The sequence below is a fragment of the Astyanax mexicanus genome, chromosome 4 (genome assembly GCF_023375975.1).
Source record: "Astyanax mexicanus isolate ESR-SI-001 chromosome 4, AstMex3_surface, whole genome shotgun sequence".
Classification (NCBI taxonomy): Eukaryota; Metazoa; Chordata; class Actinopteri; order Characiformes; family Acestrorhamphidae; genus Astyanax; species Astyanax mexicanus.
In genome coordinates this window covers 51,029,754-51,049,611 of record NC_064411.1, presented here as the reverse complement: position 1 = coordinate 51,049,611, position 19,858 = coordinate 51,029,754, and the positions used below count along the sequence as shown (strand labels likewise).

The 19,858-nt window shown below is 37.6% G+C and overlaps 1 protein-coding gene across 2 annotated transcripts in view; it reads left to right on the top strand.

Moving 5' to 3' along the window:
* fyco1b (FYVE and coiled-coil domain autophagy adaptor 1b) overlaps positions 1-19,858 on the top strand; it is a 43,074-nt gene that overhangs the window by 8,076 nt on the left and 15,140 nt on the right. For both annotated transcript variants that reach the window (XR_007438545.1, XM_022678721.2), the window contains 6 exons: positions 6,148-6,254; positions 9,848-9,991; positions 11,814-11,904; positions 12,912-15,098; positions 16,199-16,291; positions 17,779-17,897. Coding sequence is in view for 1 of the 2 variants with exons in the window: in XM_022678721.2 (XP_022534442.2) it covers positions 6,148-6,254; positions 9,848-9,991; positions 11,814-11,904; positions 12,912-15,098; positions 16,199-16,291; positions 17,779-17,897 (2,741 nt within the window). In the remaining variant the exon portion in view is untranslated. The remainder of the gene's footprint in view (positions 1-6,147; positions 6,255-9,847; positions 9,992-11,813; positions 11,905-12,911; positions 15,099-16,198; positions 16,292-17,778; positions 17,898-19,858) is intronic.

Genomic DNA, 19,858 nt, shown 5'->3' with positions numbered 1-19,858 from the left:
GCCAGTTATATACCTGCTAACCAGCACTAACCACTGCTGCTAATTGCTGTTGAAAATATTGGAAAGACGTTTTCTATAATAATTTTATTGGATAAATTGAGCTTAATGTAGTGAAGAGTCTGTAAAACATGTCAAATGACTAAATTTAATACTTGTAACTTGTCATTAAATATGCATTTACTTTTTAGTGGTAGTATTCATAAAAATATACAGTATAATCTTTATTAGGTTTTTTTATATTTTTTTGTAGAAACATTAAAATTGTATACTTTTTAGTTTTTTTAGATTATTTCATACAAAAATATCTGAACAAATTATGTTGAATCATTCTCTAAAAAAAGAATAAAACTGAATCACGGTTCTGACGTCAGAGATTTACACTGATCCCAGCACTGCCCACACCTGGCCGTGAAGCAGACCCAGATCCTGTGCCAGCAGGGCATTAGGAGAGTGCCCTACACTGTGAGTAGAGCTGATATCAGGTCAGGTCATTCAGTCAGCTGATTGGGTAAAGTTGGGTAAAGTTGGATCATTTTTAAGGTGTTTAAAGTAGAACTCCAGTGTGAAATTGACTTTGGGTGTAGTAAAACATGATAAAGAGTACTTACCTTTGGTGAATAGCCCACCACCGCTCTCCTACAGCTTCTTGAGATCTAGCAGTTTTGTGCAGTTTGTCCAAACAAGCTTTAGAATGGATGATATGGGGCATATTTTTCCCCTGCAGATAAATCACTTTTTACACCGTTATCCAGGCTTAAAGTAATTCCACACTTCATTGATAGAATCCAGAGAGCCCTGATATATAAAACAAGGCCTTGTCTTTTAAGAATCAGTGAATCAGCTGCATGTAATTTGTAAAGCTACACTGCACAAGAATGAGTATTTTAGCAAGCCAAATTATCGCTAGTAAAGTTAAAATTTTTAATAATTCTCAGTTTTGTGTTGTAGAATGAGTTAGAGAATAAAGTACATTATTATCCAGGCTCAAAGTAATTCCACACTTCGTTGTTAGAATCCGGAGAGCTCTGATATTTAAAATGAGGCGTTAAGATTGTTAAAAGTGCACAAGAAGCTTATTTAAAACCATTGTTTAAAACTCGTAGCGTTAGCTACATCAACAAACGCGAACTATTCTGTCTTCTTTTCCCTTCAACTTTTCCTCTGTTATGCCGGCTGAAGCTGCAGTCTGAGCACAGCACACATCCTGTCTGCGTTAACATTACGTGCTTGTCACTGTGCTGATCATGACTTTACTTTAAGATGACTTCACCCAGAGATATAGCTTTCGCTATGGGATGTAAACAGTGTTTTTAATAAGCTTCATGTGCACTTTTACAGTTCTTAATGCTTTATTTTAAATGTCAGGGCTCTCCGGATTCTACCATACCGAGGGATGGAGATACTTTGAGCTATTGGACAACAGTGGAAAAAACGATTTATCTGCAGGGGCAAAATATGCCCCATTAAAACACATTCTAAAGCCTGTTTAAACAAAAAGTTTATTAAAAACCACTAGGGGTGGGAATCTTTTACTATCTCACGATTCGATTCGATTCCGATTTTGGGGGCCACGATTCGATTCAAAATCGATTTTTAATTCAAAACGATTTGAATTATAAAAATTTCTGCTTCTGGCTTATGAATCTTATTGAAAAAAAGCCTCCAAAATATTCACTGGTCCTGGAGCAGGTAATGTGTTACAAAAACAATAAAATGTGCAGGAATGTGGGTCCTCAGTGACAGAGGAATCACTGGGATATCACAATGACGTTAATGAACAATAAATAAATAATAAATAACACTGCTTTATTATAAGGCTACTAGCGGTGGTGTGTAGGTGACGCTGCTGGGCTGATGTGATGATAGCACTGGAGCGCTAAAGTTCAGGAGCAGCTGCTGATTAACTAGTTAATTTTAGGCCGTTGTATTTCTTCAGAAAGGGGGCAGGAGGTGGAGAAATTAATTCATATTGTCCATTCCTTAGTTACTCTGTGATGGGGAGCTGAAATTAGATCTGATTAGCATATTTTATTTTTCCGTTCCACCTTAAATGCTGCAGCCTGCTGCCACCTGTAGCGTTATTTAAGGTGGAACTGGAAAGTTAGCCAGTTAGTTAAGCTTGTTATGAAGAATTCTGCCATAAAACATTGAAACTACACCTTAATCTGAGGTAATATAGTGCTTGTTCTGCCATCTTACCGGTGATTCTCATACACCTACGCTCTGTGTGGGTCTGGAATCCCCAGGGTTGCCAGGTCCAACAAAAATACCCAGCCCAAAGTCAGTCTAAAACCCGCCCCTCAGAATCGATTTTGGGACATTTTAAATCGATTCTGAATCGTAGTAAATGAGAATCAAGATTCTTATGTGAATCGATTTTTTGGCACACCTCTAAAAACCACTGTTTACAACCCATAGCGTAAGTAAATCTCCAGTGCTCAGTTTGCAGCTTCAGCCGGCATAACATAGGAAAAAACGAAGGGAAAAGAAGACAGAATCATGACTTTACTTTAAGATGGCGGCGCCCAGAGATATAGCTTTCGCTATGGGATGTAAAAAGTGTTTTTAATAAGCTTCTTGTGCACTTTTAACGTTCCAAATGCCTCGTTGCCTCGTTTTAAATGTCAGGGCCCTCTGGTTTCTACCAATGAGGTGTGGAGCTACTTTGAGCTATTGGACAACAGTGGAAAAAAGCAATTTATCTGCAGGGGCAAAATATGCCCCATTAAAACCCATTCTAGCCTATTTAAACAAAAATGTATTAAAAAACACTGTTTACAACCCATAGCGTAAGTCAATCTCCAGTGCTCAGTTTGCAGCTTCCGCCGGCATAACATAGGAAAAAACGAAGGGAAAAGAAGACAGAATCATGACTTTACTTTAAAATGGCGGCGCCCAGAGATTTAGGTTACGCTACAGGTTGTAAACAGTGTTTTTAATAAACTTTTTGTGCACTTTTAAAGTTAATAATGCTTCATTTTAAATGTCAGGGCTCTCCGGATTCTACCAATGAGGTGTGGAGCTACTTTGAGCCTGGATTACATTCTTAAAAGCGATTTATCTGCAGGGGCAAAATATGCCCCCATTAAAACCCATTCTAAAGCCTGTTTGAACAAACTGCACAAAATATCTGGATCTTGGAAAGCTGCGGGAGAACGGAGGTGGGCTATTCAACAAAGGCTAGTACTCTTTATCATGTTTTACTACACCCAAAGTCAATTAGTCAATTTCACACCAGAGTTCTCCTTTAAAACATTGCGTATGTCCTCACAGCTGACAGACAGAGATAAGAGATTTTAGGAAGATGCTTTCAGCACATGACACGCAGTCTGACGGAGTCCCGGGAACGTCAGGAGTGTGTTCTCTGTCGGCTGCGGCGTGGCAGGGCCCATCTGCCGGCCGTATGCTCTTTAATTTGGCCGCTTACTGTAATCCAGCCATCTGCCGTGCTGCTGGGTGATTCACACAATCGCCGCACTGTGGGCTGGTGTTGGGTAATCTCGTAAGTCCGGTCAGAACTTTTAACCTCTTAACCTCCTAACCTAAACACGCCGGCTTTGCCTTTTTGAGTTTCTGTCTGTTGTTTTTGTTTGTTTGCCTCATGGTTTTCTACAGTAAAGGTGCCACAGAATACAGAATATATATTGTAGTTTTTAAAGTATAATCAATTGGGCCCAATCCCATTTCACCCTTTGTCCATTTCATTTAGCTCTTTATCACTGTGTTTTGCGTGATACTGCCTAGAGGGTGGGTATACTGATTCTTGTTGGGATCCTTGAAATACTAATAATAAATAAAAACACTTAAAAGTGATGAGTTTTTTTTTATTTTACCAAATTGAAAACCTCTGGAATATAATCAAGAGAAGGATGGATGATCACAAGCCATCAAACCAAGCTGAACTGCTTGAATTTTTGCACCAGGAGTAAAGCAGCATAAAGTCATCCAAAAGCAGTGTGTAAGACTGGTGGAGGGGAACATGCAACTATGTTAAAAAAAAAAAAAAAAACAGGGTTATTCCACCAAATATTGATTTCTGAACTCTTAAAAACTTGAATAAGAATATTAACTTGTTTTCTTTGCATTATTTGAGGTCTGAAAGCTCTGCATCTTTTTTGTTATTTCAGCCATTTCTTATTTTCTGCAAATAAATGCTCTAAATGACAATATTTTTATTTGGAATTTGGGAGAAATGTTGTCTGTGATTTACATAAAAACAACAATGTTCATTTTATTAAAACATATTTCTATAAATAGCAATATCAGGGAAACCGATTCAGAAACTGAAGTGCTTTTTTCATTTTTTCCAGAGCTCTATGTTTGTATAAACAAAAACAAATCTGCCAATGGGGTAAGCTCATTTTTATTAGTAAGATATCTTAAAATGAGCGATCGCAAAGTCTCCCAATATGTCAAGTAAGACGTAAATCAAGCTATTTTTTTTGTCTTTATTGTCTTTACTTGACTTTTTGTGCTTATTTTTAGTTTAAATGCTTTAAAGGGCTGACTCAACCCTCAGCTCAAGTTAAAAAAATGCTCAAAAAATGGAAGGGGTAGTTTGGGAGGGGCAGTGGGCGATGTATAGGTTTAGATGTGGGGCAGGGGAGTCAGCTGATTGGCTCTGATAGCAGCGGTGAGACATAGATGGTTGGACGTCACCAGGTGGGCGGTATTATTGATAGACTGATCTGCATATTGTGATGTGTCTGCGTACCAAAGTACACGGAAACATCATCTTTACCTATAACAGTTAAACCTGAGAGAGCGCTGCAGAGGCTTAAATAACCACAATAAAAGCATTTTTGAAAACTAAGGAAAGGGTTAAAAATTGTTCTAGCAGCAATTGGATGTTTTATTACAATGTGTCAAAGAACACATTTCAGCTAGTAATGGAGAAAATATATTGTTAAGGGCTTAGTGGCTCTTTAAAAAAGATAAAAATTGTACTTTCTTAACCTTCTTAAGTTTCAAAGGAGGGAAATTCAAAAGTAGTTTATTTCAGGTCATTGTGGTGAATTTATATTGCTTCATTTATCAAACAAAATAAAATAAAATCATGCAGGGTCTTCAAATTATGTAGTAAACTTATAATCTTGTTTCTTATTGGTTTTAAGTAAAAGAAGAAGATTATTTTTTTCCCTTTCCCTACTATCGTCACATGGACATTGGCCCTCCTCCTCTCTCTGCGTTACTAGCAAGCTGATTGGCTCTACAGTATGTTGTAAGGCGGGACTTTATCCGGAAACAGACTACATGCTAAGCAATAGGAAAGTGTCTTGTAGAGGTGTGCCATATCGTATCGTACAGGATCTTATAAATATCGTGAATGATATTATACCCTGAAATATGGTGTCATATTACCCACCTCTAATTATCACATCAGGGTTCTACTTTTTCTTTTTTTTTTTTTAACTGTTTTTGGCAAAAGAAAAATTCACACTGTTTTCATTTCTTATTGTACATCTACTAGAAACAGATCATATCTGTCCAGTATCATTTATTTTACTTTAAGTCTGGATATATATATATAGAGATATATTATTGGTATCATGATATTCTGGATCATTGAATATTTTGTTACAAATCTGATAAAATTCTTGTTACATTTTTTTATATCTCAGTTAGGAGTGTGCCAGATCATATTGTATGCAATTCGTACGATGTATTTTTGAATTTTTTTTTATTCTGTGTTTTGTCAGAACGATACTCCACAAGTTTCGTTATCGCGAAAATACCATGAAATATCATGATACTATTTTAGGGCCATATCGCCCACCCCTAGTGTCTTGTATAGGTCCTGAAAGAGTTTTAATCCTGTCCAGTGTGGTGTTTTTTTTTTTTTTTTTTTTTTTATCCCCGGGACGGTGGAATGATGTTAGTCTGCAGCCCTGTTATATGCTGTTTAGGTCAATGTATCTTTGCAATTATAGAATATGTTTTGGGTCAGAACATCTCCAGATCATCAGGCAGGTCTTGTGTGGTGTTTCCAGTATCAGGACCTACCATTTGTCAGGACCTACCAAAGCTACAAAAAGTACAACCAATCAGTGAACTACTGATAAAACAGGGCCTGGGTATAAGGCTGGTGGTTTTAATGTTCTGGCTGATCAGTGTATAAAATGACTCCTTTCTTTGCATGTGCTGCAGCTGAAGACGTCACTGGGGAAAGGTCGGGCCTTCGTCCGCTACTGCCTGGTGCACCAGAGACTGGCCGACACTCTTCAGCAATGCCTTATGAACCAGAAAGTCACCTGGTAGGAAAACCACAGTGTCTTCATATCTAATAAGAATTTCTTATCTTGTGACTCATTAGTTGAGAACCTGTGAGCTTTTTTCCAGCCTTTTTAATAGATTTTGGAGTTGTGAGGGTTTGATTGTATTCCAGCTGTTGATTATTAGGTATATAGGGGTCAAGATCGCTCAATTTATGGAGCTAGCTAAAGAGTGGGAACTGACAATGACTAAATTGCAGAGGAGTCAATATCTATTCAATATCTATCCAATGATATAAATTCACTGTATGTTTGTATTAATAAGATTAGTTTTTATTCTACTATTAATATTTTACTGCATATATACATACCTGAAAAAATAATGGATCACTTCCCTACTATCTATACTGGCTTTCCCTACTATCGTCACATGGACCCTCACATTGGCCCTCCTCCTCTCTCTGCGTTACTAGCAAGCTGATTGGCTCTACAGTATGTTATAAGGCGGGACTTTATCCGGAAACAGACTACATGCTAAGCAATAGGAAAGTGTCTTGTAGAGGTGTGCCATATCGTATCGTACAGAATAATATCGCCAATATTTTTAAATATCGTGAATGATATTATACCCTGAAATATGGTATTTTTTAATAAGATTAGTTTTTATTCTAGTATTAATATTTTACTGCATATATACAGACCTGAAAAAAATAATGGATCACTTCAGTTTCTGAATCAGTTTCTCTAATTTTGATATTTATAGGTAGATGTTTGAGTAAAATTAAATTCCAAATAAAATACTGTCATTCAGAGCATTTATTTGCACAAAATGAGAAATGGCTGAAATAACAAAAAGATGCAGAGCTTTCAGACCTCAGATAATGCAAAGAAAACAAATTCAGAGAGTTCAGAAATTAATATTTGATGGAATAACCCTGTTTTTTAATTACAGTTTTCGTGCATCTTGGCATCATGTTCTCCTCCACCAGTCTTACACACTGCTTTTGGATAACTTCATGCTGCTTTACTCCTGGTGCAAAAATTCAACCAGTTCAGTTTGGTTTGATGACTTGTGATCATCCATCTTCCTCTTGATTATATTCTAGAGGATTTCAATTTGATAAAATGAAAGAAACTCATCATTTTGGCACTTAATGACCAGGTATCTTAACCTTTAGCCCATTACTGTCGCTATATATATATTTATATATAGATATAGAAAGCTGTCCTGCAGCCTTGTGACTTGCGTGTGTAAACAGAACAGACAGAGGAACAGGAGGTAGTATGCAGTGCTGAACTGAAGTGAAAGTTCATGTTAGAAATAGACTCAGAGGAATGGGGAAGCGAGCTTTGACTGGAACTCTACTGGTTGGGCGACTGACGCCACACACTGCACAGAAAATTCCAGTGACTTTCAGAAAAGCTTTCATTTCACATTAAACTGCTCTTCTAAGAAACTGACTAAATACATGTTGAAATACGCTCAATTGCCCAAAGAGATGAGGGTTGATACTTGATACTTCACACGCTGACAGGTCCAGCATGATTGGTGTGACACTCGGTGCAAACTAAGTGGAGCAAAAACGGATATTTTGTAGTATTTTATGAAAACTCTGAATATCATAATATCATCACTGCAGTTTTACCCTTGGTGTGATTAATTTGGGTAGTTACGAATACTAACAATAAAACAAACTGATATATTGTCCTAGAAACTATTGCGATAAACAATATTATTTTCATGTTAAGATTATTTTCTAATCACTATTATAAACTCGTGAAAGTGTTTAGAAGAGAATGGCTCTCGATCTTTCCTCCAAAACCAGTGGTTCCCTATGTTAGAAGTTATTGGTATCTGGTTGATACTGAAATAATTAACGTTTCAGATATTGAATAGGCAGTCCACTTACCGATTCATACTCCAGTCCACAGTTTGCGCTGGTCCATAAACTACCAGAACCATAACACAACACCCAGCTACGATCCACATTCCAGTTCCATGGGTTATCCTAAACCCACATCAGCTCCAGATAATAAAAAATGTAACACTTTACTTGGATGGTCCATTTGATGGCCTCTTTGATGCTCAACTGACATTCAACTAACATTCAACTACATGTCTATTAAATGCAAATGAACTAAAAGGTGAAAGTAAATGATTCTGTATTGAATATAACCCTACATTCAACTCTAATCCAAACGCTTATCTTAATATTTTAGGACTGGGTTTAGGGTTAGATTTTAAGCTTAGGTTAAGGTTATGGTTAGGGTTAGGTGTAGGGTTAGATTTTCTGGTTGATTAAGAGTTAAGGTTAGGGTTAGGTTCTATTTTGAATCATTTACATTCAACATAGGGTTAAGTTAAATTTAATGGACATTCAATTCATGTTAGTTGAATGTCAGTTGAGCATCAACAAGGCCATAAAATGGACCATCCAAGTAAAGTGTTACCAAAAATCAACACAGTAATTCAAACAATCAGCATCTGTTGAGACTTCACATGAGGTAAACTGCTTTTCTATGCATTTTTAACAGATTTTATGTGTATTTTTGCTGTCCTAGTTGTGCTGCTCGATTTCTGCCTCACCTCATGATGTGACTTTAAGCACAACACCAGCAATAATAGTGATAATATTTAAATAATTATTATGTTAAATACGTGAAATAAGAAATGAAAATAGCTTGGTATCGAATTTTATATTTTTTCGGCTCTGGTGTATTAGAATCGATCAGTCCATCACTACCTATGTACAGCATCTTCCAAAAGTGGGTACACTCCACACATTCCTGCAAATATTTCATTATATATTTTTATGAAACAACACTATAGAAATGGAATTTGGGTATATATTAGAGCAGTCGGTGTACAGCTTGTATAGCTGTGTAGATTTACTCTACTGTTTCCAGGCTTTCTTGTGCATCAGCTTCAGAAGAGGCTTCGTTCTCGGATTAAGGCCGAATGCCGTGCAGAGTTGATCCCTCAGCAGTAATGCTGGCAGCACACCTGAGTCTATTTTTATTTAACCAAACTTGTGGTTATGATGCTGATATACATTTTTGGTCACACCCACCCAGCACTACTCACTTGTGTTGCCAGCTATTTAAAAATCAATGGCTGTGTGTTGAATTAAAGTGCTGAATTAACTCTATACTACTGCACAAGCTGTACCCTGACTAATGTTGTCTAAAGTTATATCTATGGTTTATTTCTATAGTGCTGTCCCATACTTAGATAGAGTAAAATCTTTTAAGAAAAAAAAAGAACAAAAAAAAAGAAAAATTGTGAAAACAATGCAATCCAGTCATGCAAAATTTGTGCTATGTTGTCAAAATAAGGAGAAACCCACAAATTGCAGTTCTGGCTTTTTTGAAAGCTTGCAGTGCTGAAGATTATGACTAAAAACACAATTCATAAGACGTCCGTCTGTATGCCAATTTCTGTTCCCTGGTGTAGTTTTACTTCTGTCTGAAATTAAAGAGCAGCTCTCTCTTCCTCTTGGTGGGAGTGAAGCTTGTTTACGAACCTTCAGAGTCGTTAGGAATAATGAAACTGCAGGTCACAGTTCAGTGCTGGTTTGCTGCTTATTGTTTATTTGTTCATATTTAGATGTTTCTTGGTTTGTCTTCTCGTGCAGTGACTGGTACTACGCCCGGAGCCCCTTCCTGAAGTCCCACCTCAACGCTGACATCATCAATCACCTGTATGAGCTGAATGAGATCCAGTTTGACGTGGCGTCCAGAGGATATGATCTAGACTCGGAGTGGCCCACATTCGCCAGGTTGTGCAGGGGCAGATTTCTGTCCTACACTCACTAACAGGAAGCTACTGGGTTTATAACTAACTAGACATCAGCTAAGTTTCCTCTTAGCTCAGACCTTCCTAAAACGCTATTTTTACCAAGTTGCAGCAGAAAATGCACACTAAATTGCATTTCCACTGTATAGGGTAGTATAGGAAATATAAGGTAGTGTAGAAAAGTATAGGGTAGTATAAGGGAAAATAAAAAATATAGGGTAGTATCGCAGGGTATAGGGTAATGTATAAGAGTATGTAGGGGGTGTAGAACAGTGTAGCGTAGTATAGGGAATCTAGGGTAGTATAAGGCGTTATTGAAAAAAGTATAGAGTACTATAAACGGGTATGGTGCGTATAGGCACTATAGAGATAATATAGTGTAGTATATGAACTAACGTGTATAATAGGTACTATAGGAGAGTTTAAGGAATTAGGGAAATATTGGGTAGTATAGAAACTATAGGGGAGTATATGTTTGTATATTGATTATAAAATGGTAAAGAGACTATATATGTATTGGGTAGTATAGAGGAGTATACCTTAGAACAGAGGTAGGTGTATAGGGTAGTATAGGAAGCATAGGGACGTATACAGTGTTATAGGGAATATAGGGTAATATATTGACTATAGAATATGGAAGAGGCCATAGGGTAGTATAGGAAATATAGGGTACTATAGGGGAGTATATAGCAGTATAAGAGTGTATAGGTGAGTATATTGTATTATAGGGTTGTATAGGGGAGTATACTGTAGGATATAGGTGTATAGGGTAATATAGGGTACTATAGAGGATTATATAGTAATATGGGAGTGTATAGGGGAGTGTATCATATCATAGTGATGTATAAATAAGTATTGGGTAGTATAGAGGAGTGTATACCTTAGGACAGAGGTGTATAGGGTACTATAGGGCACTATAGAGGAGTATATAGTAATATGGTAGTGTATAGTGTAGTATATCATAAATTAATATTGTGTCATATAGAGGAGTATACCTTAGGACAGAGTTGTATAGGGTAGTATAGGAAGCATAGTGGAGTGGTGTAGGGACTAGGGAGTATAGGGTAGTATATTGACTATAGGATTGTAGAGAGACTTTAGGTTAGTATAGGTGAGTATATAGTAGTAGTATAGGGTTGTATAGGGGAGTATACCTTAGGATATACGTGTATAGGATAGTATAGAGTACAACCGAGGGTTATATATTAATATGGGAGTCTATAGGGGAGTATATTACGTTATAGTGTTATATACATTAGTATTGGGTAGTATAGAGGAGTATACCTTGGGGTAGAGGTGAATAGGGGTAGTATGATAGTGTAGAAAATATAAGGTAGTATAGAGGTATATAGGGAGTATAGGATGGTGGGGAAATGTTTGGCTCACTGTGCAGTGCACTGTGTATACGCCACATGTTCACCCACCATCTTTTTAACAGTAATGCAACTGTGGCCTTTTTCTAGAGATGTGTTGCAGCCACTTTACTGTTAAAACCTCATCTTACCACATTCGCTCTACTTTCCTCTTTGCTTTACCTCAGTCAGGCTTACTTCCTGCTCACATATGACCACTTCCTTTTGCCGGTCATCAACAAACACAACAACATTGCACGTAATGAGTAGCTGTTGTTCTCATGACCTGACATTTCAAAGGTTCTAGTCCTTTACTGTTAGATTCATTGATGCTAAAGTTGCATTGATGCTAAATATTAAAATATAATATTTGTAATCTGAGAGGTCCTATTAAATGATTTCCTTCCTGCAGTATTTTAAATATATGCTTGTGTTTATGTTTACTGTTTGTAGGAGAACTCTCGGGTCAGCAGTATCTGTCCATGGGTGGAGACCGCCTAGCCGTTGCTCCAGTGTGAACAGCCTGGTCAGCAGCTACTCGCAGGTTCACTTTCAGTTTAATTTGTTCGGCACAAACATGCATGACTTGGCAACATGTCAGCAGAGTTAATCATACACGTACCTTCTAATGAATGTGTTCAGTTACTTTAAGATTTAACTATTGAGTCAGATCTTAAGACAGATGTTTAAATGCTCATAAAACAAAAGAATAGGACTTCCTGTAAAAAGGCAACCATGACCCTATTAGCATCATGTCTAATGCCTGGTATGGGCTATGGGAGTATGGAGCAGTGGAACTGTGTTTTCCTAAATGAAGGTTAATGGTTAAATACTCTATTCAGTACTTTGGGATGAATGACAAGGGGCTTGGGGTGGTGATCATCCAACATCCTGACCTCACAAACGGTTATCTTGTCAAAAAATGCAATCAAATCTTTTCAGCAATCTAGTAGAAAGCCTTAGAGACTTAGTTACTTCAACTAAAGCAGGTTAGTCTCTCTTTAAAACTCTTTGTTTGAACTGCTTTTTGCACCAGGAGTGAATAGCATAAAGTTGTCCAAAAGCAGTGTGTAAGACTGGTGGAGGAGAACAAGATGCCAAGATGCATGAAAACTGTGATCAAAAACCAGGATTATTCCACCAAATATTGATTTCTGAACTCTTAAAACTTTATGAATATGAACTTGTTTTCTTTGCGTTATTTGAGGTCTGAAAGCTCTGCATCATCATTAGTTTTGATCCATATCGCCCAGCCCTAGAGGCCTAATCACGATAATTTATTATTTTTCGGCGTACAATATGTTATCATGACCTCAGAACTTTTTTCTGACATCAATATAGTTTCTATTGTAATTATTAAATGAGAAGAGCTCATTGAGGCTATTATCTTATCATTATATCAGTGGTATAAATGGGTCTTAAAATTACATTTATATAGTTTCCTACAATTATTTTTCACCAGGATATCGTCCAAAAAAAATAGTTATCTTTGCAGGCATATGTACATATTTTAGGTCATAAACCATATTTCATTACTTTCTTTGTTTGTAGCAAGCCCAAGATTTCCTCCCAGGCCAAGACTTTGGCACCAGTTTGCTTGGCGATCTAGGAGAACTTGGAGAACTCTCATGTAGTGCCACAGAGGACCTACGTATTGAACTTGACCAATCAGAGCTACGGCAGCAGCAGCTTCTGGAACAGGTGCGCCTGCTCACTGACCAATCTGCGGAGTTAAGGCAGGAGGTCAGTGATCTCCAGCAGAAGCTATTTGCTGCTGAGAGTGCCAATCAGGAGCCTTTAAAGAAGAGTGACCAGGCAGAGAAGGCTAACGGGCAGTGGCCTGAAGATCTTGACCCCAAACCACAGGGAACTTCTAGACACCTTGAGGAACGACTGAGCATCGCAGAGAACAAGAACATGGAGCTGCTTGCCAAGCTAGATGGTGCTCTGAGCGAAAAAGGCCAGCAGGTTGCCAACTACTGTGATTCGGCCTGGAAGATCCAGGAGCTGCTGAGCAAGCTGAAAGAGGTGGAAGTGGAGAGGCTGGAAGCCAAGCGTGAGAGCGAGGATCGGGGAAGAAAGGCAGAGAGATTGGTCCAAGAGCTCAAGGCTCGGGAAGAGAAGCTTAAGGAGAGTGAGGAGAAACTTGGCAAGCTTAGAGCATCCACGGAAGATGACAAAATCGCGGCGGTTCAACAAGCTGATGAGCTCCGTACGGTTGTCAATCGCCTCCAGGGGGCGCTGTCTGTGAAAGAACGGGAAGCAGGGAACTTGAACACCCAGTTGCAGGACTTGCAGAGCTTGCTAGAGACAAGGGAGCAACAGGTAGAGGAGATGAAGAAGGAACATGAGGATCTGCAACAGAAGAACACTGGTCTGAAGGAGTCCCTAGATGTTCAGATTGTGTCACTGCAAGAGCAGATTAAAGCAAAAAAGACCGAACTCTCTGCCAGCACTCAGAAGGTCCAGCAACTTGAAAACCAAAGCCGCAAACTGTCCGGACTCTCTCAAAAGCTGGAATGCCAGAGCAAAAAGCTGGACGAGTACAAGACCCAGTGCACGAATCTCATGGAAATCAATGCCAAGTTGCTTCAAACGGTCAAGAGGACTGAGGAGAGCAGCCGGGAACTTGCCCAGAGCAGAGCAGCCATGGAGAACGAATTGGCCGCTCTAAAAGCCTCTGAGAAGCAGCTCAAATCCAAGCTGGATTTGTCTGGACTTGAAGTGGAGGAACGGGAGAAAAGCCTCCTGGAAGAAAACCAGCGACTCGAGGAAAGCATCCAGCAAGCCAGAATCGAGAGTAGTGCCAAGGACCTAGAGATGCAGAAGTTGGAAAAGGAACTTAAGGAGCTTCATGCTGCTGTGAAAGAGAAATCTGAAGGATTTGATACAAGACCTGAGGAGGCTATCGTTAAAAAGGAAGAACAGAATCAAGACCTCTACCTAAGCAAGACCTTCGAGACTGGGCAAGCAGCTTCTAGGATTGCTCTAGTCGAAGCCCAGCTGGACCTGAACATGAAGGAGGTCTCCAGACTCCAAGAGGAGGTGGTGGAACTCCGTGCCCAGGTTCAAGTGACCGCCGATGAGAAGATGAAGCTTCAGGCACTGCAGGAAGTTACCGAATCCTCTAGGGAAGATCTCCGTGCCCAGGCTGAGCAACTCAAGGCTCAAGTGGAGGAGCTGAACCGCCAGCACGTCGAGGAGCTCCTCCGCTGCCGGGAAAGAGAGGAGGCACTGGCGAAGGAACGAGACAACGAGGCCAAGGCCAGAGGCGAACTCCAGGCACAAGTGGCGTCAATGAGGGAGGACCTTCGCATCCTGAAGCGGCAAAACAGCACCCTTGCTCTGGAGAACGGAGACGCCAGGGAGGCCTTGCACAGGGCCAATACTGAAACGGCAGAGCTTGGCGTGCATGTCTGCATGCTGACCGGTCAAAACGAGGAGGCTCATCTGCGGTGGGAGGAGCTATCTACAAGACTTCAGGAACTGGAAGAGGAGGCGCAGGAGGAGGCGCAAACTCTTAGCCTCTCGGTGGACGCACTGAGCAAGGATAACGCCCAGCTCCTGGAGGATTTGAAAGGAAAGGAGGAGCTGACGAAAGCGATGCAGGAGCTTCAGGCGAGGCTGGAGGAGGTGCAGGAGGAGGCCAGGAGCCTGCAGGAGGGCGGCCAGAAGGAGATGGACGCTCTGAGGCTTCAGCTGAGTGAGGAGACCATACAGCACCAGAACCAGATAAAGGTTGGTGTCTTGGTATATGTACTTATTTGTAGGGATGCACTGAAACGTAAAGTTTTGGTCAAAAAACTGAACAAAACCAGATATTTTTGCAGGTTTTAATTTTTTTGCAACGTTTTTTTGATCATTTAATACATTAAATAGACAAAAAAAATGTTTCGCAGTTATCGTTTATCTTAATAAAGCTATTCTACTTCTAATACTAATTCTAAAGCTACTATTACCATAAATATACCTCAGTAGTGCAAAAACAAAGTGAGGCTTAAGTAAGTAAAATTTACAGAGGGAAAGGCACTCAGTCTTTTGGTAAACAAACAAATGGTAAGCCAAGTTATTAAGGTGCTGTTCTGGTCACACATTTTCTTAGGTAGCTACCACAGCAGTGAGGAGTCTATACTGAGGTTATAAATTTACCTCAGTAGAGCTACTATATTCATACATTTACCTCAGTAGTGCTGTTACAACCATAAATATACATTAGTAGAGCTATTACAATCATAAATGTACTTTAGTACAGGTATTACATTCATAAATATACCTCAGTAGAGCTATTATGATCATACATGTACCTCATTAGAGCCTTTATAATCATAAGTGTACCTCAGTAGAGCTATAATAACCATAAAAATACCATAAGAGAGCTTTTATAATCATAAAAATACCTTAGGAGAGCTATTATAATTATACATATACCTCAATAGAGCTATTATAACCGTAAATATACATCAGTAAAGCTAATAAAATCATTAATTTACCTCAGTAGAGCTATTATAATCATTAATATATAACTCAGTAGAGCTATTATTAGCAGAAATATACCTCAGTAGTGCAGTTTAGTTCATGCTTAAGTGAAATTTACACTCTTTTGGTAAACGAACAAATACTGAGTTACTTTACTGTGACTGTGAAATGTTTTTGGTTGCCAAATATTCAATGCATCCCTACGCTGTATACTTTCCTATTGTAAGAAGAAAAGCTAATCAAATGTAAATGAATATTATACATATTATGGATATTTTGTTTTATATAACATATTAAATGTAATATAAGACTTTTTTTAAGAGTTACTGATACTGATCTGACTGTCTGTGTACTGTGTACAGGTTTTGAATGAGGAGCTGGAGGCAGCGAGAGCTCAGATAGAAGCCGAGCAGGAGAAGGTGTGCACCCTGGGGACCAAACTGGCAGAGCTTGAGGTACACTTCCGCAGGGGTGTTGCCCAGGGCAACCGCATCTGATGTCTAATTCGTGGCTCAGATTAGCACAGGGATGGGCAGTATATAAGCGCTTCCACTGCTAGTGGTGTTGGTAGAAGTATGTGCAACAGTGTGGATGGATGTTATTTGAATGTGGTATGTTGTTATGTTGTTAAAGCTGTAGTTTATTTTTATATGTGTGAATAATATTAATAAAACTGCAACAAGTAGTTTAAGCCCAAATTCACACTAGCAATAGTAGCCATAATGCTGCGAGGATGAGATTTCTTTATGTATATGTTATTCCGACCAATCTCAATATGGCTCCAATTGAAGATTAATTCAATAAAAAAGAAAAAATGCATTAAATAGACTAAAAATGTTTTGCAATTAGAAAGCTACCTCTTCAGTGTTGAGGTTATACATTCATTTTAATAAAGGTTTTCTACTTCTACTTCTACTTCTAAATCTAAAGCTATTATTATCATAAATATACCTCAGTAGTGCAGCTCAAGTGATGTTTAATGAAATTTACAGAGAAAAATGCACTCAGTCTTTTGTCAAACAAACAAATACTGAGCTAAGTTATTAATATGCTATTTTGGTCACACATTTTTATATATTTATCTTAGTATATAAACACTTTATTCCACTACAAATACAGCTCTGCAAAAAAAATAAGAGAGCACTTAAAAATGATGAGTTTCTTTGATTTTTCCAAATTGAAAACCTCTGGAATATAATCGAGAGGAAGATGGATGATCACAAGCCATCAAACCAAACTGAACTGCTCGAATCTGTGCACCAGGAGTAAAGCAGCATAAAGTTATCCAAAAGCAGTGTGTAAGACTGGTGGAGGAGAACATGATGCCAAGATGCATAAAAAAAAACTGTGATTAAAAACCAGGGTTATTCCACCAAAAGTTTGATTTCTGAACTCTTAAAACTTTATGAATATGAACTTTTCTTGTTTTCTTGCCATTATTTGAGGTCTGAAAGCTCTGCATCTTTTTTGTTATTTCAGCCATTTCTCATTTTCTGCAAATAAATGCTCTAAATGACTATATTGTTATTTGGAATTTGGGAGAAATGTTGTCTGTAGTTTATAGAATAAAACAGAAATGTTTATTTTACTTAAATATAAACCTATAAATAGTAAAATCAGAGAAACTGATTCAGAAACTGAAGTGATCTCTTATTTTTTTCCAGAGCTGTATTTTCTATCAATACAACATTTAATTTAAAGCATATGTTTTATGAAAATACAGAGAAAGTCTATTTAATGTGTATTTTTATAAGTATATTAAGTATTAAGTATTATATTAAGTACTTTTAGTATTTTTTTTTTTTACCCGATTTGAATATACTTTTAATGCTCTTCAGTATACATTCTTTTCACAAGGGTTAATCTTTTGCACAGTACTGCATATTATCAGTTATATTAACCGTTTATTTTTTAACCATGTATTTTCTGTGTGTTACTGCAGGTTATTAACTGCAGCTACAGTCAGCTGATTGAGGAGAAAACCACCTACATCTCAAACTACGATTCTCTGCTCCTTCAGAAAGAAGAACAGATCAACCATATCAAAGCCGATTTGTCCAAGTGAGACAATTTAATGATGCACTTTGAGACTTTTAGCTAAATTTTGCCATTTCTCTGCGTCTCTGATACTTCTGGTTCTTTTCATAGTAAAAAAAATACAGTAGATTAAAGTAAACTAAGCATTATTATGCTATAGTGCACTAAAGTGTTCTTGTAGCCACATTATTATTAATCAGTGTATTTAAAGAGTGCTAAAATGGAAAACCTTTTTTTGTACTTATTGTACTTTAATTACAGTATAAAAATATTACAGAAGTCTTAATTAAATTGTGCTAAGTGTACTTAACTGTACTAAAATGGAACTATTTTAAATATATTTAAGTAACATTTAAACATTTAAACTACTTCATGTATGTAAGCACATATTTTAAATATGCTTACAGTAAAATTATAATACATTTAATGAATATTACTATAACTGTATCACTACTATTATACACCAGGTATATTAGAAATGTACTAAGAATTGATGTTAAATATTAATTTAAAACATTAGAGTACAAATGTAAATGCTTCTTGTTCCTGTCTTTTGTACAGTAAGTAGCACACTTCTAGTATAATTCATTAGGTATAAAAATATATTTTAATATACTGTACTACAGTTTTAGTGTGTTACACATTCACATTTAAATGTGTTATTTAACATCTGTATCCTATATAATTTACTTATATTTACAGAACATTGAAATACATTGTAACTGTTATATTAATGTAATACCTAAATATATTAATATATATTTAAAACACTTTACCAATGTAGTCATTTAATTTACGTTCTAAAAAAGTCATATGATACATTGTACTTTAAGTGAACTACTGTAACAGCTGTTTTTAACACACTTTGCTAAAAATGTACGAAAGTATATTTGGAAATAAGTATATTAGAAGTGTATTGAATTACATTAATATAAAAGTGTACTTCATAGTAGTGTATTTTTATTTTAAATACACTTTATTGGACTTTTTAAAACGTTTTTTAATAAGTTTACTTTCAAACATTTGATGAAAGCATAATATTAATTTACTTTTAATATATTTTAAGTAAATATATACATCTGTTAATATATTTACAGCATACTTAGACATTTCTCAATATGCTTTATATACAATTAAGTATATATATATATATATATATATATATATATATATAATAAGTATATTTCACCAGCGTTGTCCTCTTGTTACATTACATTACATTACATTTCATTTGGCAGACGCTTTTGTCCAAAGGAGGGGAGGAAGGAAATGGGGTTAGAAGTAGTTAGTGTGTTAGAGGTGTTAAGAGAGTAAGTGCTCTTTGAAGAGCTCTGTCTTCAGGAGTTTATTAAAGATAGTGAGAGATTCTCCTGATCTGGTAGTGGAAGGTAGTTAGTTAGAGGTGTTAAGAGAGTAAGTGCTCTTTGAAGAGCTCTGTCTTCAGGAGTTTATTAAAGATAGTGAGAGATTCTCCTGATCTGGTAGTAGAAGGTAGTTAGTTAGAGGTGTTAGGAGAGTAAGTGCTCTTTGAAGAGCTCTGTCTTCAGGAGTTTATTAAAGATAGCGAGAGATTCTCCTGATCTGGTAGTGGAAGGTAGTTTGTTCCACCATTGGGGAACTCTGTATGAGAACAGTCTGGATTGCTTTGTGTGAATGTTTGGCAAAGCGAGGCGACGTTCACTGGAGGAGCGCAGCAGCCGGGAGGTAGCGTAAGCCTTCAGGAGTGAGTGCAGGTAGGAAGGAGCCTGTACTGTCATCACCTTGTAGGCGATTGTAAGAGTTTTGAATTTGATGCGAGCATCAACTGGTAGCCAGTGGAGCTCAATGAGCAGCGGGGTGACATGTGCCCGTTTTGGCTGGTTGAAGACCAGACGTGCTGCTGCGTTCTGGATCATTTGGAGTGGTTTTACTACGCAGGCCGGGAGGCCAGTTAGCAGGGCATTGCAGTAGTCGAGGCGTGAGATGACCACTGCTTGTACCAGGAG